General features: G+C 38.0%; 1 protein-coding gene across 1 annotated transcript; it reads right to left on the bottom strand.

The window, feature by feature from the left end:
* Window positions 1-2,677: 2,677 nt before the first annotated feature.
* LOC127138569 (histone H4) lies at window positions 2,678-3,170 on the bottom strand. The gene has a single exon (XM_051065040.1). It carries the CDS (start codon window positions 3,088-3,090, stop codon window positions 2,779-2,781), a length of 312 nt encoding a protein of 103 aa, XP_050920997.1. The 5' UTR covers window positions 3,091-3,170; the 3' UTR covers window positions 2,678-2,778.
* Window positions 3,171-22,064: the final 18,894 nt, after the last annotated feature.

The following is a 22,064-nucleotide window of genomic DNA, read 5'->3' as shown; positions in this document are numbered from 1 at the left end:
TAGCAAACCACCTCATACGCCACTTCCACAAAAGATGTCATTCATTGACGAGATGCTGATTTTTATGCACAAATACATCGAACAGATCGTCAATGTTGAGGGGGATGATAATTATGATATCGAGTTGTTTCAGCTTGACTCGATAAATGAGTGTTACGTGGGAATTTCGACATCAAGTTAGATGTGATAAAATAAGGAAAGAAATGATCTTTGGAGTTATCTAAAGATTTCGACAAGAATACCAAACCCAGGGTGTGTCGAAATCTGGTTTTTGTGAAGGAAGATGAATGTGAAATTTAGGGATAATCTCAAGTTCAGAAGATTATTTCGACGAAAGAGTTGTTCGACGTATATTTGAATTTTGACTGACAATGAGTAACCATATTTTATTCTTATCCACTTTTGATAAGAAAGGATACGTGGAACGTACTCATGGGTCGAAGACATGCTGAGTGTCACGTGTTAGAACTTGGGAGAAGATTCGTTGGAGACAGTTATTTCAATTTAGTATAAATAGGTGTCCTAATGTTAGGATTAGTGTGTTCAATTTAATGTACAATCAATCATATTTACTCAAAGTATCCAGTGTGTAGAGAAAAGAGTATAATTAAGAATGTACGTGTGGTAACACCATTATACTCATATCAATTAAAGTTCATTTATATATTCTTGTTTAACAATTGTCTTTTACTATTAATTTTGTATTAAGCATTATTTTATACTTCACTTCTATTTTTTCCATTTATTTTCTTAAGAACGCTTTCATCAAATATTTTTATTTAAGAATACTTTCGAAGTATCTATATTCTCGTATAAGACTTTTAGAACAATAACACATGTCCTATGATCAATTTGGTCGATCCTGCGAGTAACCAAAGTTTCTGTAATTTGGAAGACCAACGGTTGTTTACCAATTTTAACGGTAAACAAGGAAAAGATAATCATATACTTGTCCGCCATCAACTTATCCAAGAGTTGAGGACTCAAATAATCATACCCACGTTTGTACAAAAAGAAAAAACACGTCGTTGAAGTTTATGAATATTTTATTCCTTGTCTTAGTGGACGACTCTGGAGATAAAATAGATGTGCTTCTCTGAAATGGATAACCTAATAGCATGTGTGTATGATCGAGTGTATGTTGATTTGACACGATATAACTTTTCGAAAATCTTTTTTTCACTGCGTACCGTCCAACCTCAAAATCCAAATGATCGTATTATGTGTATTGGCTTACTCTTAAAATCAAGTTATTTTGTTCAAGTTTACTTGAAATCGGGATATCCTATATCGCTTACATCATCGGAGTGGACGACTCATTCAACAACAAAAGTTGAGACTTGACAGAATCATTTTATAAAGAGGATGCAAGAGTTTGAGAAATTGAGCAACATTGAAACAGACAAATAAGTGTCTACCATATGTTTCAATTCTTTTTAATTTCTTGTGTAGCCAGACAAATAAGTGTATATAACTGTGTCTCAATATAAACGAAGTGTAATATATTAAACAATTGTTCATATTATATCTTAATGCATTTTTTATATTCTCCATGATATTTATTCTTTTGTAAAAAAAAAATATAAGGTTCTGATTTGGAACTAGTTCATGAAAAAAATTCGGAGATATATCTCCGAAACAAGATTATAGGGTGCAATTTCAGAGATATATCTCTGATATCAACATGCCGGGCATTGAGCGTTCCATATTGATCTATGACTTCTATAAATTAAGGTACTCTTATGTTATATTTCACTCAAATTAAAAATATTAAAGCGTTCACCTGAATATTAAAATGAAATGTTGTATTTTATGTTGAATTCATCTATATAATCGTAATTTTATTTTATAAATCTTGATTTCAATTTGAAAAATTAAATGTTTTTGAATCTGATATCAATGTGTCTGTTTTGTAATCGTAATTTTAAAATTTCTGAAATAATATAACGCAAACACATCTTCGAAAACAAGAAACATTTTTAAATTTTCAAATAATATCTAAAAAGTATATAAAATATATTTAAAAAACCCCTCTTTATTTATGATAGGTCAGTTTAACTCTTATCTAATTGATTTATAATAAAATAAAATAAGGATTGTTACTATTTATAAACTTCTTAGTTAAAAACTTTATCTTAGTTAGTATGAGATTATTAACACCCACTCCTTAAGCCTAAAATTAAATTTCTGCAGTATAACCCTAGTGGTTGGTTTGATAGTGAATGGCCCAATTGGTCTTTCCCCCAATTATAAATTAATTTCAAGGCCTTATTTCATCTAATGTTGAACTCTTCACAAATGGCTTGATGATTTTATATACTTCTTTTTCCATAGGTTCCCAAGGTAGTCGTGAAGGTAACTATATTCCTGTTCAAGGTGTGTCAACACAATAAGCAGGTACATCTATTAGTCAGGAACTGAATCAACTGAGATTAGATTTCGCAAAAGGGGCTAGACTTTTACACCTAGTCAAACTTTAATGTTTTGTACTTCAAAACAATCAATAGTTAACCCCCGTTAATTTATACAAATCATCAGAACTAAAATGATCGTTTGCTAGATGAGTATTAATGCAATTACTCCAAAATCGGTGCTCTCGCAAAGAAATCTATCCGAATCGAAAAATTAAAATCCAAAATTTGTGAATGAATAAGCATAAAAGTGATAGACGGTTAAATTCTAAAAAGATACGAGTTGATTAGATAAATATTATCATTACATGAGTTGCAATACAAGAACATGTGATGTGCTATTACAAAGAGACCCTTAACTCTAACCCTAACCACCAAATCCGTAAAGAGTTCTTCCCTGTCTCTTGAGAGCATAAACAACATCCATTGCAGTAACAGTCTTCCGGCGAGCATGCTCCGTGTAAGTAACAGCATCACGGATAACATTCTCTAGAAAGATCTTCAAAACACCGCGAGTTTCCTCATAGATTAATCCACTGATACGCTTCACACCACCACGCCTTGCGAGACGGCGAATCGCAGGCTTTGTTATTCCCTGAATGTTATCCCTTAGAACCTTACGGTGACGCTTTGCACCACCCTTTCCCAAACCCTTACCACCTTTACCTCTTCCAGACATGGTGATGTTGTTGATAGCTGATTCCTACTTTCAGAGATGTATGAGATTTGATGGGTGCTGATGTTGTTTGAATGAGGATTTGTGGATTTTATATATCATGAGAGGGTTTTTTCGACGGCTATCCATGTGAATAAGCTATCTCAAGATCTCCACCGTTCGATTTAAAATGATTGGTTCAAGATTTAGCATCACGCGGATCGCCACGGTGTCAAATTTTCGACTCGCGCTAACTAATAATTTCATGTTTCTGTTTCAAATACCTGAAATCGCACCGCTTTCGCTTCTTTTTCTTAAAACTATATTTCTTTTAAAATCTTTATTTTCTTTTGAGTAGTAAATTATAATAATTAGAATATTTTATTATATTAAATTTATGGACTTAATTAAAATACACTTATAATGTAAAAAAACTTTACACCGTTACTTAATCTTATATTGAATATTGAAATAAATTTAATTTTTATTTTAAAAATTTATAAAGTAATGCAAACAGATGACCGTTATAAATCGACAGTGTAAATTTTTTTATATCGACCGTGTATAATAATTAATCCATAAATTTATTATAATTTATTTTTTAAACGAGAATTTTATTTAATATTTACGTAAGGAGTATTTAGTGCATATTATCAAAATAATGTAATATAATTATGATTGAGTTTTCAATAAATAATTAATGTACTCTAAAATTTAAATAAAAAATTCAAAAGTATCTTGTATTTATAAATAGAGGTGGTAATTCTCAAAAAGTTGGAAGACACTAGGTTAAATAGACCTTGTTGTAGAGAGTTTATAAAAGCATTGTTTTAAGGGAGATGGTGTAAATAGACGTTATTTGTATATGCATCCATTAATGTATGTTACAAATCAGAACTCTTTTAAGGGATTGAAATTTCTAAACTCACCATGTTCTATGGAAAAGCAATAGAATCTAATGTGAAACATCTTGATATATGTTAAATTTAATATGGAAATCTGGTTGGAAATCCCCTAAAATCTAAGGAGAATATCAATCAATCTTGATGAACAATATTGTTATTATCCACACAATAGCAATGAAAAGAAATGAACAGTGGAGAAAGAAAGAGTGTATAGACCGATGAAAAAGAAGAAAAATATAAATTCTGCAGAGTTTCTCTCTGCCCACAAACTGTGGAAAACTTCTTATTCTCACTTTGCAACTGCAAAATACTGTGAATTACAAGTGTTGTAAATACTCTATTCACCTCTATTACAAAATAAGGGTTACTCCCTCTATTTATAGATTTAGGTTAACTTGGACCTCAAGTCAAAGCCCAAAACTATAAAAACCCAAAATTATAAATGCCCAAAATAGCTAACACTACTTAACACACTATGTGGTTGGATACTTCCTTGCTCTGTCGAGCGACCTGCTTCGACACAGGAATTACAATTCAACACATTGCCTAGTTCATTGTGTCTAAGCTATCTACATTCATCATAGCTCTTAGTCTTCTGAACACTTCGACCTGCACTCCCTTCGTCATGATGTCTGCAATCTGATTCTCAGTTCTGTAGTGTTCCACATTCATCTTCCCATCTGTTACCTGCTCTCGAAGATAATGGAACCTCATTTCCATGTGCTTGCTTCGACCATGTGCTATCGGATTCTTCGCCAGATTGATAGTTAACATGTTGTCGATCTTCATGGTAATAGCTCCATGACTCTTCGCTATTATTTCTTCGACCAGAATCACCATCCATGTTACTTGACATGCACAAAGAGAAGCAGCTACATATTATGCTTTGCATGACGATAATGTCACTACTGGCTCTTTTCTCGAACTCAAAGCAACTGGTGCACCACCTAGCATAAACACATAACCAGTTGTGGATTTTCGATCCTTAGCATCACTACACCAACTTGAGTCGGTCTATCCCACTAATTTGCATTCTTTTCCTTCATCAGCTGCAGGAAACAAAATGTCATAGTCGAGAGTTCCTTTCAGATACATTAGTATCCTCCTCGATGCTGCTAGATGTGATACCTTTGGCTTCTGCATGAACCTACTTACCATACCTACATTGTATGCTAAGTCAGGCCTTGTGTGACAAAGGTATTGAAGTGACCCAATAAGTCTTCTATATTGGATTGGATCGACATCATCTTCATCTGAATCTTTCGACAGTTGTAATATGGGCTCAGCTGGAGTCGAAGTTGGGTTGCAATCTTGCATCTCAAATCTCTTGAGAAATTCGCTTGCATACCTTCTTTGATGCATCATCAAACCTCTACCACTCTTGTAGAATTCGATGCCAAGGAAGTATGAAATATCACCCAGATCTGACATTTTGAATTCCTTATTGAGATCACCTTTGAAGTCTTCGATCTCCTTTTTACAGCTACCTGTTATCAACAGGTCATCGACATAGAGGAATAGTATAAGCAATTCATTATTGCTTCTTCTTACATATACTCAATGTTCAGGGTTGCACTCCGCAAATTCGGTTTCCCTTAAAAAATCATCTACTTTCTTATTCCAAGCTCTTGGAGCTTGCTTGAGTCTGTATAGGGCTTTATGCAACCTGTACACCTTTCTTTCTTCGCCATGTTTCACAAACCCAGTTGGTTGTGCAACATAGACTTCTTCTTCTAAGGGTCCATTAAGGAATGCACATTTCACATCCATCTTCCAGTTGTTCATGTTTGCTAAACCAACAACCAACCTGATTGTTTCGATCCTAGCAACAAGTGCAAAAACTTCATCGAAGTTGATTCCTTCTTTCTGAAGAAATCCTTTCGCCACAAGTCTCGCCTTGTGTCGAGTCACTTCTCCTTTGGGGTTCAACTTCACCTTATATACCCACTTCACATCGATTACCTTCTTATTTTAGGGCAATTCGACAAGTGACCAAGTGTTGTTGACTTCGATTGACTTCAGCTCTTCGTCCATTGCTTTCATCCACTTCGAATCTTTCAATGCCTCAGCTGCATTGATAGGTTCGACATCTACATAGAAAGCATAATGTACCAACTCACCTTCTTCATCAACCACATCATCTGGTGTAATCACACATTCTTGCAACCTTGCATGCATGTGTCTTGTTCTTTGAGGTATGCTTGTACTTGCTTCACCTCTGACTCCTTCCTATCGAACTTCTCTTTCGACTTCACTAGCTGGTTCATCACAAAAGATTCTCACTGAATCTTTCTTGACATTCTCAGTCCAATCTCATTCCTTAAACTCATCTATGATCACGTCCCTGTTGCTCACTACTTGCTTATTCACTGGGTCGAACAACTTGTATCCTCCAGTCGAATGATATCCTATCAGGATCATCTGACTCGACTTGTCATCAAGTTTTCTTCTCAACTGATCTGGCATATGTCTATGTGTTATAGATCCAAACACCCTCAGATGACTCAAGCTAGTCTTGACACCAGACCAACATTCTTCTGGCGTGAATCCTTCTAGCTTCTTCGTCGGACATCTGTTTAGGATATATGTTGCAATTGACACAACTTCTCCCCATAATTCTTTGGGTATATGCTTGTCTTTCAACATACTTCTAACCATATTCATAATGGTTCTATTCTTCCTATCTGAGACTCCATTCTGCTGTGGAGTATAGGGTGACACCACCTTATGCATAATCCCTTCTTTCACACATAATGCATTGAAGTCTTCGGATATATGATTTTGTCCCTCGATGTCCCGTCGTTGTAGCCTACGGTTAAATGATGATCGTCCCTTCGAATGCTAAGGTATCCTTACGAATGTTGCCTTCAATGACCAAACGATGACCCTAAGATGTCCCTTTACATCCAAAGGGATAAGACTACTTACTTCTCAATAGTAAGGACAATTTTACCCTCATAAGGATAGGAAATGCCCATAAAGACCTTGGGTGGGTATAACTCTTAATTGCTGACTCACAACCTAAAGCATTTTTCATACATCGCATTTTGCAAATACTAGAAAATCACCACTTGGTATACATTCACACTAGAATCATTGCCAAGTTATATTTTTCTAAACCGCTTTCAAAATTAAACGAGATAAATACTTTGTATACATTCGTACAAGAATCATTACAAAGTCAAACTCTCTTTTCAAAACATTTTTTAAGCAATTCACAACCACTTTTTTCAGACAAACATAAGTGATCAAGCAATTAAGAGCCCATGGATAACCATGGATACAAAGGGTGCTAACACCTTCCCTTTATATAATGTACCTCCCGAACCCAAAATCTAATTAAGGTCTTTCCTGTTCTTTTCCACCTTTCCTTATTGGATAAAAGAAAAGTCGGTGGCGACTCTTGCTATCCGCGACATTTGCTTTCCAAAGCAAAACACACATAAAGTCAGTTCACCGTATGACAGAACTGGCGACTCTGCTGGGGACTATTAAAGAGAGGTTACCTTGAAAAACAAGATCACTTATTTGAATTGTCTGATTTACTTTTAAGGGGTTGCTTGGGTATTTGATGCTTGAGTGAAAGATCCTACACCCGGATCTAGTGTACCTTAGGTAAGTAGCAAAAGATCATCGCGACTATCCGGCGTATACTGGAATGGTCAAAATGATGGCTACGGTTAATGTGACACTTTGGATGTCCTGATGTTCCTCATGTTTACTTGAGGAAAAATTTGGCTTCCGCGTGGTGTCGTCAAAGCATTAACCAGACCTTTAGAATCCTAATTGACTCATCCTAGCCATTAGAAAGTAGTGAGATAACTGACTTCGGTTCCGACTTGGGTTGGTTGAGACTCGATACTACACTCTTTGAGATTGGACTTCAGGGAAGCTTCGGTCAACCACTTGGTGTTGCACTGAAGTGGACTTGAAGGAAGGTCAATGATTTGAGATCCTTCTAGAATCCGGTTACTACTCTAGGACAGGTTGAACCAACCAAACTTCAGTGGGGAGGGTACTTACCTATGGAACTCATGCAAGCCTTAAAACTTAGGAATGATGATTATGTGACTTGCTTGTGCTTGTTATTTACATAACATCATAACATCATAACATCATAACATCATGGCATTGTACTAACCATTTCAAGGACCATAAACATTGAAAACATTTCATACATTACATAGCATAACATAACATTGCATAACAGGTACTCTAAAGGGATCAATGTTCTCACGATCTTCCTATTGCAAACAGAAAAATGGACCTCGAACAAACTGTCAAAGATCTCCAGGCTCAGAATGCTCAATTCCAGGAGATGATCTTGAACTTATCCAAGGGGCAGGAGGAACTGAAGGCTCTCTTGCTCTAGAAGAAGAAAGACAAGAAACTTGTGAGTTACATTAACCTGGGGAGAAGGCTCAAAGGACAGGCTGCAGGAGTCAAGATTAGAATTCTGAAGGATCAAGAAGAGGAGACAGAAAATGATTCGGAAGATGAGAATGCTGATCCTTTCAACCATGAGGACGACGATGAAGATTATGAAAATGAACAGTGCTCTCCAAAAGATGATAAGTATAAGTTGCTGGAAGAACGCATGCTAGCTATGGAGGGTCAAAAGACGCCCAGTCTGGATTTCGAAAGCTTAGGTCTGGTCTCTGATGTGATCATTCCCCGCAAATTCAAGGTCCCTGCTTTCACTAAGTATGATGGTGCGTCTTGTCCTCGGATGCATCTGAGAGCTTATGTGAGAAAGATTCAGCCGTATACCACTGATAGGAAGCTATGGATCCATTTCTTCCAAGAGAGTCTGTCTGGCACACAGTTGGAGTGGTATTATCAGCTCGAGAGCTCTAACATCCACACCTGGACTGATTTAGCGACAGCTTTCTACAAACACTACCAGTACAATTCTGAATTGGCGCCTACTCGGCTACAGTTGCAGAATATGACTATGGGCTCTAAAGAAAGCTTCAAAGAATATGCTCAGAAATGGAGAGATTTGGCTGGCAGAGTCAAACCCCCTATGACTGATCGAGAATTAGTAGACATGTTCATGAGCATACTGACTAGCCCATTCTACAGCCATCTATTGAGAAGTTCCTCATCGGGTTTCACTGAACTTATATTAACAGGTGAACATGTTAAAAGCGGAATTCGAAGTGGAAAGATACAGGCGGCTACCTCTGATCCTCCGGAGACTCCTAATGTCATCACTGCTCCTCTGCCTAATCATGACAAGACTGTCAATGCTGTTGAAGATGCTGATAGCAATTGCGACTTGGATAGCTGGATTTTCCCAACAATTGGTGACGGACTCAGTAATTGGAAGGCCGAAGACACTAGCCTGATTTCCTTTAGTCAGGAGTAATTGTTATTGCTTATTTTAATGTATTAAATTTTGTTAAAGGTTTTGTCATTTTCATAAGCATATTCACATTCAATAGATCAATGGACCTTTTTGCATTCAAATATTGCGCTCTTTATTTTTCCTGTCATCTTTCAAATAAGCTATGTTTTCTTGCACACACTCACGTAACAATTTGCCGATCCATATCCACTCTGGATCTTGTTGGTAATAACTCTGCTACTGTTTATTATGACTTTGAAAATCCGATCTACCAAGCCGAGGATGGAAGTGAGGAAGATTGTGAAGTACCTGAGAACTTTTCAGACTGTTACTACAAGAAGAAAAGACCATACAGCCGCAGGAATAATCAATTGAAACTGTGAATCTGGGTACTGAAGTAGACAAGAAAGAAGTCAAAATAAGAGCAGGCTTGGAAAACAGTGTCAAAGAAAGATTGAGTCGTATGTTACGTGACTATGTAGAGGTTTTCGCTGGAAAAAGCAAGAGATGATATGGAATGATGAATGTCAAGAAGCTTTTGACAAAATCAAGAAGTATCTCCAAGAACCTATAAATCCGATGCCACCAGTTGAAGGAAGACCTCTAATCATGTATTTGATCGTGTTAGAAAATTCAATAGGGTGTGTGTTGGGGCAACATGACGAGTCTGGTCGAAAAGAGCATGCAATATACTGCCTTAGCAAAAGGTACCGACTGTGAAACAAGATACTCACAGCTCGAGAAAGCTTGCTGTGCTTTGGCTTGGGCTGCTCGCCGACTAAGACAGTATATGTTGAATCATACCACTTTATTGATTTCTAAGATGGATCTTATCAAATATACATTTGGAAAACCTGCTCTCTCCAATTTGAACAACAAGATGATTACTGAACTCTGCAAGCAGTTCAAAATAAAACACCATAACTCTTCTCCGTACCGGCCAAAGATGAACGGCGTCGTGGAGGCTGCTAATAAGAATATTAAGAAGATTATACAAAAGATGACAGTAACATACAAAGACTGGCATGAGATGTTACCATTTTCTCTTCATGGGTATCGCACCTCAGTACGAACTTCGACAGGGGCAACTCCTTTCTCTTTAGTCTACGGAATGGAAGCCGTCTTACCTGTGGAAGTTCAGATTCCCTCTCTAAGAATCATGAAAGAGGCAGGTTTAGACGAGGATGAATGGATTCAGACTCGACTCGATCAGATAAATTTGATTGATGAAAAGAGACTTGCGGTTGTTCGTCATGGGCAAATATATCAGAAGCGCATGACCCAGGCATTCAACAAAAAGGTCAGGAGACGGGTGTATCAAATCGGCGACTTGGTGATCAAGCGTATCATTCTACCACAAAGTGATCCCAGGGGCAAATGGACTCCCACATACGAAGGGCCATTTGTAGTTAATAAGGTATTCTCTGGTGGAGCCATGATACTCGCCACAATGGATGGCGAAGACTTCCCACATCCCGTGAACGCAGACATAGTTAAAAAATACTACGCATAAAAGAGACCCGCTAGGTCGACGTACCTAGGCAAAAGTAAGGGCATCCCGACGAACCAAAAGGGTTCGGGCAAAAATTAGGGATAAACATATAAAAATGTACACCCGACAAGTCGAAAACCTGAAAAGGCGGCTTGGGCAAAAAAGGGTATCCTGGTGAACTGAAAACCTGAAAAGGCGGTCTAGGCAAAAATTAGGGATTAAAAGCATATGACTATGTCCCGTTCTCAGACAGCTTCATCCAAGTTCAAGGGACTGAACAAGCCAATCACTTCTATCCGACAGCAGGAGATGAGATGCTTGAAGACATAATGACAGTAGTAGAATTAAAATCAACAGGGCTTTTCCTTCATAGCTTTTCTTTATGTTCTCGACAATTTCCTCTTACTAGGATTTCTGTCTCCGTGTATTCAAAATTGCCTGTTTATAGGCCCTCTTTCAAAATCAATACAACTTTACTCTCAAAAAGATGCTTTTGTTTTACTTTCTCTGTTTTGTTTGCATAAACGTCCATTGATTTAATTTGAATTGATATGTGCATTTGAATATGATCGATGTTTATCAAAACACATGCATAAAACGGAAATAGCAATCACTACAAGACTGCAGGATCGAGGAAAGATCTAACCATGCTTTCCAATAAATCCGTTGCCAATTCTACTCCCCAGCAAAGCCAGTTATTCCCCAGACAAATTGGTTATCTCTTCCATCCCCAACCAGGCTTCTGTTGAACATTTCTACCACCAGACAGAAATCAAATACCCCCAGCTGAGAAAGGGTCATCAATACAAATATCTCCAACCAGGATGTGGGGATTTATTTTCCCCTGGCAAAATTTTCAGACGCATAATTCATTTCATGCATCATTTCACATCACATACATGCATACAATGTTCGCATTTATTTCCAAAAGCATAAAACATCTCATGCATCATGACATGGCATGAAGCTAACTTCCCTTTTCAGGTTAATTATCCTCCTGATATAGTCAAAATAAAAGATCCATTCAGACGGACATCCTTATCAATTACATTCAAGATTCAAATACAGCTCTCAGATATAATCCATATGAACATCCATTCTGACAAGCACTCTGATATCCTCCCAATGGTGGCATCTCTAAAGCCCACCCCAGATATTCATTGCAAATACAACATATACAAATACTATCAGATATAGCCTAGCGTACGGTTCATTATGATTCAGCTCAACATATAACTCCTTCAACTCATATACGATCTAACGTACGATCCATTCTGACCTTCAGCAACTCCAATACGGTCTAACGTACGACCCATTTGGATCTTCAAATCCTCAGATACTGCCTAGCGTACGGTACATTCCGGGGTGTAGTCTAGCGTATGACTACTTTCTTCTTCAGATACAGCCTAACGTACGGCTCATTCTGCAACTCCAATACGATCTAGCGTACGACCCATTTGGATCTTCAAATCCTCAAATACTGCCTAGCGTACGGTACATTCCGGGGTATAGTCTAGCGTACGACTACTTTCTTCTTCAGATACAGCCTAACGTACGGCTCATTCTGCAACTCCAATACGGTCTAACGTACGACCCATTTGGATCTTCAAATCCTTAGATACTGCCTAGCGTACGGTACATTCCGGGGTGTAGTCTAGCGTACGACTACTTTCTTCTTCAGATACAGCCTAACGTACGGCTCATTCTGCAACTCCAATACGGTCTAGCGTACGACCCATTTGGATCTTCAAATCCTCAGATACTGCCTAGCGTACGGTACATTCCGGGGTGTAGTCTAGCGTACGACTACTTTCTTCTTCAGATACAGCCTAACGTACGGCTCATTCTGCAACTCCAATACGGTCTAACGTACGACCCATTTGGATCTTCAAATCCTCAGATACTGCCTAGCGTACGGTACATTCCGGGGTGTAGTCTAGCGTACGACTACTTTCTTCTTCAGATACAGCCTAACGTACGGCTCATTCTGCAACTCCAATACGGTCTAACGTACGACCCATTTGGATCTTCAAATCCTCAGATACTGCCTAGCATACGGTACATTCCGGGGTGTAGTCTAGCGTACGACTACTTTCTTCTTCAGATACAGCCTAACGTACGGCTCATTCTGCAACTCCAATACGGTCTAACGTACGATCCATTTGGATCTTCAAATCCTTAGATACTGCCTAGCATACAGTACATTCCGGGGTGTAGTCTAGCGTACGACTACCTTCTTCTTCAGATGCAGCCTAACGTACGGCTCATTCTGCAACTCCAATACGGTCTAACGTACGACCCATTTGGATCTTCAACTCAGATACGATCTAGCGTACGATCCATTCTGATTCTACCTCCGTCAGACTACGGCTCATTCTGCAACTCAGATACGATCTAGCATATGGTCCATTCTGATCCTTTATCCCCAGCAGCGTATGATCCATTCTGATCTTTCATCATCAAACTTCCTGGATGGCACCTTTAAGCCTATCTCCATCAGGAATAACTTCTGATTAACAAGTGCAAATTTTTGGGGCATTCTAGTGTTCAATAATTTTCCACCTCCAGACCACGAATGTCATACATACCATTCTAAATCTCTCGGTTCAAGAATATTGAACAGGGGCAGCTGTCATACCCCAAAATTTGCCCGTTAATATTACAAGGCATTTCTAAGGCACTCCAACTTATTTTTCAAGGCATTGATCTTAAAAGAACAAGGACCCAGCACACAGATGACAAAATCCAGAAAATGGCCTAAACTGGTTTGCTCGCTAGGCGAGCAATTCCTTCGCCTAGCGAACCCTTCGCTACGCCACTCGCCTAGCGAAGCTTGCGAATACCAGAAAATTCTGGGCTTCATTCTGAGCCCATTAGGTCATAAAAAGAGCATTATAAATACCACAACTTTAGTCAGAAAAGAGGAGAACGAAAACAGAACGAAAAGAGGAGATAGAAAGAAGGCACAGCAAACCCTGGAGGCTAACCCAGAGAATTCAGAGCAACCCTAAAGGAAACCCTGAAGGAAACCCATCTGCACCAAGGTTATCTCCGCCCAACTCAATCCGGCTTGCCAATTCAAGGTTGCAATCCAATTGCAAACAGGTTTGCATTACTAGTACCGCCTTATGTTCTTAATTTGCATATGGCATTATGATTGAATTTATAAAAATATCTTAAGTTTTGCATGTGAATTTAAGTATGTATGAATATCTTGAATGTTTAACCATGTACTCTCTGTAATGGATGTCATAGGGTGTGAAGCTTGCTGAAATTGTACTGTTATCGAAACCAGAACCCGCAGCCGCTCGCTAGCACATCGCTAAGCGAGCATGTAGCGAGTATTCGCTAAGCCTTCGCTAGGCGAAGCAGGAGCGAACGTGACAGTCGCTGACTTTTCTGTTCTGATTTTTGCTCATCTGACCTGTTTTATCGTAGCCATGCATTGTTTACCTGACCCTATTACTGTTGTGATTTCTTTTGTGGTGCAATTCTCGATTGCACCCTGATTTGGTATTCTGACCTATTTGCTGAATTTTGTAAGGGTTCACATACTCCCGGAAAAGGTAGCTTGATAGGTATTCCACTTTATTTGTGGGATACCCTTGTGGAGATTCATCCTAATTACTTAATTGATTTTAATGTGGAGATTCATCCTAATTACTTAATTGATTTTAATGTGGAGATTCATCCTAATTACCTAATTGATTATAAAATATTGCCTTTGAATATGTGATCTTGGACCTCTCTTTGTTGCCTTACGGTATTACGGTCATGTCCCGCGAATGTGGGGATACACTTAGCAAAGACCATTCGATTAAATCATCATGTCCCTATAAAATAAATCATGGTCCCTCGGATGTTGCCTTCGGATATATGATTTTGTCCCTCGATGTCCCGTCGTTGTAGCCTACGGTTAAATGATGATCGTCCCTTCGAATGCTAAGGTATCCTTACGAATGTTGCCTTCAATGACCAAACGATGACCCTAGGATGTCCCTTTACATCCAAAGGGATAAGACTACTTACTTCTCAATAGTAAGGACAGTTTTACCCTCATAAGGATAGGAAATGCCCATAAAGACCTTGGGTGGGTATAACTCTTAATTGCTGACTCACAACCTAAAGCATTTTTCATACATCGCATTTTGCAAATACTAGAAAATCACCACTTGGTATACATTCGCACTAGAATCATTGCCAAGTTATATTTTTCTAAACCGCTTTCAAAATTAAACGAGATAAATACTTTGTATACATTCGTACAAGAATCATTACAAAGTCAAACTCTCTTTTCAAAACATTTTTTAAGCAATTCACAACCACTTTTTTCAGACAAACATAAGTGATCAAGCAATTAAGAGCCCATGGATAACCATGGATACAAAGGGTGCTAACACCTTCCCTTTGTATAATGTACCTCCCGAACCCAAAATCTAATTAAGGTCTTTCCTGTTCTTTTCCACCTTTCCTTATTGGATAAAAGAAAAGTCGGTGGCGACTCTTGCTATCCGCGACATTTGCTTTCCAAAGCAAAACACACATAAAGTCAGTTCACCGTATGACAATGCCCTAAGGCACAAAAATGAGTTTGATGAGTTGTGTTGTTTTTACCTTGAATAAGGGTTTTATGAAAGAATGTTTGTGATTATATTGTACTAAAGTCTATGGGCGGAGGTGATTATTCTAGACAACAAGCCAAGCGTCTTGCGTCTAAAATAATTAGAGTAAGGGTATGAATGATCCATTCTCACTCATTCTCCACCACTTAAGGCTCGTGGCGCACAATAATAATCGTAATTATTAAGTGTTTTGAATTTGATTACGAAAATGCCATTTGACGTTGAATCAAGGGTTTATTTTATTTTGATTATGAAATTTGGCTTATGCAACATGAATGCAAAGTAACCAACAAGAAATTAAAGAGTCTCATTGTAAGGTAGCCCAAGAGAAAGCCTTTTGTGTGCAAAAGTGACCTAAACTAAACAAAGGACAATGGTCTTACAAACATGTCCCCCTAAGGTGGTGCCATGATGCCATTCTTACAACATGTATGTAAGTTACGGATGAAAATCCAAGTGTTTACAAAGTATCACAAAGAGTAAAGGAAGACTTCCAAGCAAAGGTCCTAAGATGAAATCCTCTAAGTCCAAGTTGATTAAGAGTAGAGTGAATATTTTTGGTCTTACCATTTTATTATGTTTTTGTTATTTTTAATGTATGATGATAATAAAATAAATAACAAGTAAATAAACATGCATGATGAGTTTGTACAATGATGATGATAATGAGTACTTGAATGTAAATTACAAGGTAATGACATAAAAGTAAATCACAAGATAAAGAGTGACAATATCACAATAATAATGGTTAGTGACAATAAAATAAATTGCAAGGAATTAAAGTGCAATAATATAAATGTTAGTAGTTAGTAGTTAGTGGTTAGTGGTTAGTAGAATAACAATAAGCAAATAGAATAACAAGTTAATGTAAAGAAAATGGTTTCATCTATGTATCAAATGACCCAAATATGGTTGAAATAAAGGCAATTTATCAATGCCTCAAAGTATCATGAATGATCTATTGATCAACCATTAATAGGTTTGAAGTATTAAAGATTTAATCAACTCTAAACAATCATGGTCATGATCTAATAGAACTCATCAACAACATAAATGTAACAACAAGTCAACAATAAATATTAAATGATAACAAGAAACAAGGTTTGATTGAAAATGGTGGATAAAAAGTAGTAAGAGCAAAAAATCCCCAAAAGGGTGTAAATCCAACAAAAACCACTTGTCTCAAAGTTGACTCAAATATCTCTCAAAACACAACCCAAGAGTAAAAATCCATTTTCAAACACAAAACAAAACCAAAAGTATCAAGGAATTTGAGTCCAAAATATTACTAAGATTGTGGTGTCAAAACTAGGTTGTTGTTGTGTTTGGGTTTGAGAATGAAGCAAAAAGCTTGGAAAAGGGTGGTTATGGTTGTTGTGGTAGAAAAATGGAAGGGAAGAAAGTTGTATGTTTATGTGGTGGTGGTGAATGATTATGTAAGTGAAGGTTACAAGTTTGTTACTGTTTTTGTGTGGAGATGGTGGATTTTTTACATGGTGGTTGGGTGGTTCTAAGAAGAAAAGAGGGTTTGGGTGAGTTAGGGTTTAGGTTGAAAAGAGGGAGCTTGAATGTGAATTGAACAAAGGTTTTGTGGCTTTCAAGCTTGAAAAATGAGTGGGATAATGCTCTATTTATATAGGAAGCAAAGGGGTTAAAAGGGGTGAAAGAAAATTACTTTGTGGTGAAAAAGTAGAGTTACTACTGCTGTCTGCACAGGTGTAATCGATTACCATGATTGGGGTAATCGATTACACAGTCCAAAATGGCCAAAAAATCAATTTTTTGTCTGGGTAATCGATTACCATGATTAGGGTAATCGATTACCCAATCCATTTTTTTTTTGTATTTTTTTTTAGAACTTTAACGGGATAACCCCATTTTTTTCGGGTATAAACATCATGCCTTGAGTCAGTGTAATATGTATTTGGTTATGAAAGTTCAATGAAATGATGATGAAATAATGAAAGCATGCATGTGCAGTAGGGCCATGGATCAGATGAAAGTTGTATCGGGGTAGGGTGAATTTTGGGGTATGATAGCTGCCCCTATTTAATCTTCTCGAACCTAAATGTTTAGATAACAACGGCTTTCACATATCCAAGGTAAGAGATGATTAAATAAATAAAAATATCCAAAAATTCACCCTATTGGGAATGAAATGAATGTGATATGAAGTGATGGGTATTTATGAAGGTTGTTCATGGGATGGAAAATAAATTTGATATGAAATCATCTGTTGAGGATAGTTTATGGTATTATGTGGGGAGGACATAAGTTAGTTGTATAGTGGTTATGTCATGATGTGTATGATATGCAATGCATGTTATGGTGTATAACATAAGTATCTCTTCAAATGGAAAATAAAGAGAAAAGCTTCATGACAAAAGGTCAAGAAGAAAGATGAGAGGGAATATGACTTCGTTGGGGATAAGTTTCTTATGTAAAGGATAGTGAAAATCCCTAGCAACGGCTGGGAAGATTTTAGTTAAGTGACGCTTCCTAGAAACAACTGGAATACTTGAAATCTAAAGGTGTAGATCCCTAGCAACGACTAAGGAGGTTTCAGTTCAGTGACGCTTCCTAGCAATAGCTGGAATACCTGAAATCTAAAGGTGTAGACCCCTAGCAACGACTAGGGAGGCTTTAGTTCAGTGACGCTTCCTAACAATGGTTGGAATACCTGAAATCTAAAGATACATATCCCTAGTAATGACTAGGGAGGTTTTAGTTCAGTGACGCTTCATAGCAATGGCTGGAATACCTGAAATCTAAAGATATAAATCCCTAACAACGGTTGGGGAGATTTTGAATTTTGAAAGTGTCAATCCCTAGAAACGGATTGGAAGGTTGGATTTTGAAAATGTAAATCCCAAGCAACGGTTGGGAAGGTTTGAATTTTGAAATTGTCAATCCCTAGCAACGGCTGGGAAGGTTTGAATTTTGAAATTTTCAATACCTAGCAATGGCTGGGAAGGTTTGAATTTTAAAAGTGTCAATCCCTAGAAATGCCTGGAAAGGTTTGAATTTGAAAGTGTCAATTCCTAGCAACGGCTAGGAAGGTTTGATTTTTGAAAGTGTCAATCCCTAGCAATGGCTGAGAAGGTTTGAATTTGCAAGTGTGCAAAAGGTACATGTGTGTTTGCAAAAGGCAGGTGAATAGGTATGGTGGTTATCATACACAAGGTAGAGGAAAATTTATAGTAGGCACGAAAAACTCATTATATCCCTCAGGCATAACAGCGAGGATGAAATTTTCGAAATATGGCTACCACTCGGGACTTGCCAAACCTACATCAGGTGTTTTAAGACAGACAATAAGAGAATAGGTCAATCGTCCAATCTCTCATTTTTGCTTAACATGCAAAGTTGATAAAGGTAAACTCTCTCGTGCAAAAGGCAACAAGGAGGCTTGCAAAAAGGCAAAACAGGGTTTTCCCTTGCAAAAAGCATAGAGGTCTCGCAAAAGGCAAGGTACTGAAAAAGGGCCAACAATATTTGCAAAAGGCAAATAAAAAGAGATATTTTGGGGAAACCTGTTGGGGAAACCTGTTGGGGTTGTTCACGGGGATCCTTGCACTTTCAAGAAAGGCTTGAATCCAACTTATACTAAACATACCTACCCCAATATGAAAAGTATCTTATGATGCAATGTTATGTATGTAAAATGTCGATGTATGCAGAAAGTCGATGTATGTTCGGGCTGTTGGGGTATGCAAATGCATGGTCTATGGATTGTGCCAAGTATGGTTGAGCTTTAGTGGAACTTTCCGTTTCGGAGAGAAAATTATGCATGAAGTGATGCATGCAATGCATGTGGGACTGCAACTGGGTATTTGGATGTTTGTAGGGATTTATTTTTGTTTCCGATGAGAGATTGTTGGCAAATATCATCATCAAAGGGTTGATGAAAAATGGTTTGGAACATCGTCATCATAGGGTTAATGGAAAAGGGTATCCTCATCAAAGGATTGATGGAAAAGGGTGTCGTCATCAAAGGTTTGATGGAAAAGGGTGTCGTCATCAAAGGGTTGATGGAAAAGTAAATGTCATCGTCAAAGGGTTGACGGAAAAGATTGCCATCATCAGAGGGCTGATAGAAAAGACTATGTCATCGTCAAAGAGTTTATGGAAAGAAGTAAAGGATGACATCACCAAAGGGTTGGTGTGAGGGATCATCACCAGAGGGCTGATGGAAAGGTAAGTGTCATCATCAAAGGGTTGACGGAAAAGACTATGTCATCGTCAAAGAGTTGACGGAAAGAAGTAAAGGATGGCATCACCAAAGGGTTGGTGGGAAGGATCATCATCAGAGGGTTGATGGAAAGGTAAATGTCATCGTCAAAGGGTTGACGGAAAGGTAATTTTTCATCGTCAAAGGATTGACGGAAAAGACTATGTCATCGTCAAAGAGTTGATGAAAACAAGTAAAGGATGGCATCACCAATGGGTTGGTGGGAAGGATCATCATCAGAGGGCTGATGGAAAGGTAAATGTCATCGTCAAAGGGTTGACAGAAAAGTAATTTGTCATCGTCAAAGGGTTGACGGAAAATATTGTGTCATCGTCAAAGAGTTGACGGAAAGAAGTAAAGGATCGCATCACCAAAGGGTTGGTGGGAAGGATCATCATCAGAGGGCTGATGGAAAGGTAAATGTCATCGTCAAAGGGTTGACGGAAAGGTAATTTGTCATCGTCAAAGGGTTGACGGAAAAGACTATGTCATCGTTAAAGAGTTGACGGAAAGAAGTAAAGGATGGCATCACCAAAGGGTTGGTGGGAAGGATCATCATCAGAGGGTTGATGGAAAGGTAAATGTCATCGTCAAAGGGTTGACGGAAAGGTAATTTGTCATCGTTCAAGGGTTGACGGAAAATATTGTGTCATCGTCAAAGAGTTGACGGAAAGAAGTAAAGGATGGCATCACCAAAGGGTTGGTGGGAAGGATCATCATCAGAGGGCTGATGGAAAGGTAAATGTCATCGTCAAAGGGTTGACGGAAAGAGACTTCACTATGAAGTGGCATCATCAAAGGGTTTGACGGAAGGAAACTGTTGTAAAATGTCGTCATCAGAGTGTTGATGGAAAAAGTTTGTCATCGTCAAAGGGTTGATGGAAAGAACTAAGGTAGGTTATGTCCTCATCAAAGGGTTGATAGGAAGGATTTATTATGTTATGTATGCATATGGTGCATGTTAAATGAGAATTTCTCATTTTTATGAGAGAGATTTTTGATATGCAACTTCCTTATTTTGAAAGAAGTCATTTGTGTTTATTGTACGCAGTGCATGTGGTAATGAAAGATGAATATTGATTGTCTTCGGGTTGATCTCCCTTTTGAGAGGTGAGACTTTCTGGGTACCAATGTCAATTGGATTTGAGTTTATGAAGATGCCAGCGAAGTGGGATTTTATTTCTAGTGATGGCTAATATGGAGTGGGCTTTCGGTTTTGGAGATGCCAATAGCGATTGGGCTTTATGGTTAATGATAGAGATTTATTTTGGGAGGTGCCAATAACTATTGGGCTTTATAGAGATTTGTTTTGGGAGGTGCCAATAACGATTGGGTTTTTGGATGATGATTGGATTTTTGGGTTTCCAAGTAGGCTTTAATTTTGGAAGGTGTCAAGTGAGGCTTGGCTTCATTATTCTTTATCAGGAAAGGCTTCATGTTATGCATGATGCATGATATGTGTGAGTGAAGCGACAGGGTTGGTGTATAGTGACTGATGCAATGGTTTTGGATAATTCAACAAATGTTCTTGAGGTGGGTCAAGAATGGTTGAAACTGGGAAATATTTTTGCTTGGCTTCAAGGCTCATTGTTGACAAGTTATGGGATGATATGTTTAACATAACTTCCCGACATTTGCTTTGAACCTGGCTGGCATAGTGAGCTTGGTCTGGATATTCTGATGCCCCACGCTTGATCTGAGCAAGAAAATCCAAAATATAAGGAAATGCTTCCTCTCCATGGCCAGTCTTGCCCTAATCTGTTAGGTATCTACATGGATTGTCCCAGTTAAAAGTTATGAAGCAAACCATGGGTAGAGTAATCTTGATCTGATATGCCCCAACATCTTGGGTCTGCCTACCCCGATTCATCCATCTCTTTGAGTGTTTTGACTTTCTCATGCTTTTGAGGTGGTCTTCCTTGGTATGAAACCTTGAATGGATTTTGCCCCTGACTTCTCGACATTTGAGGGAATGCCCCTGGCCAACTGCCTTTGCCTAATCTCGACGTGGTTGTCTCAGACTGACTGAATCTTGAAGTGGCTTGCTCAACGGAGTTATCAGATGCCTTTCTCCCTTGTGAGATTAATCTAAGAGGATGGCCTTTACTCATCGGAGTCCTTAGGAAATTTGCCTCTTTTGGGTGACAAAAACTTCTCAAGTCATGTTCATTGTGAAAACGCTCTTGATGTCAATGCTTGTTCACAAGTAAAACTATTTATGCTAATGTTATGTTTATGTCAGTTTTAGAAATCCAAGTATGTCCACTGAAAAAATGACATAAAGTGAATGGATCACTAGTTACAAAAGTCATACTGATATTTAGCAAAACAAATAGGAGTCAGTTTCGACATAAGCTCTAACACAATATGCTTTCGAAATGGACCTTGCTTCAATTAG

This window comes from Lathyrus oleraceus, chromosome 4 (genome assembly GCF_024323335.1).
Source record: "Lathyrus oleraceus cultivar Zhongwan6 chromosome 4, CAAS_Psat_ZW6_1.0, whole genome shotgun sequence".
Taxonomy (NCBI): domain Eukaryota; kingdom Viridiplantae; phylum Streptophyta; class Magnoliopsida; order Fabales; family Fabaceae; genus Lathyrus; species Lathyrus oleraceus.
The sequence above is the reverse complement of the archived record's forward strand: the minus strand, read 5'-3'. Positions and strand labels throughout refer to the sequence as shown.

Coding starts and splice junctions, on each gene's coding strand:
- LOC127138569 (XM_051065040.1), bottom strand. CDS start 3,090: ATGTCTGGAAGAGGTAAAGGTGGTAAGGGTTTGGGAAAGGGTGGTGCA.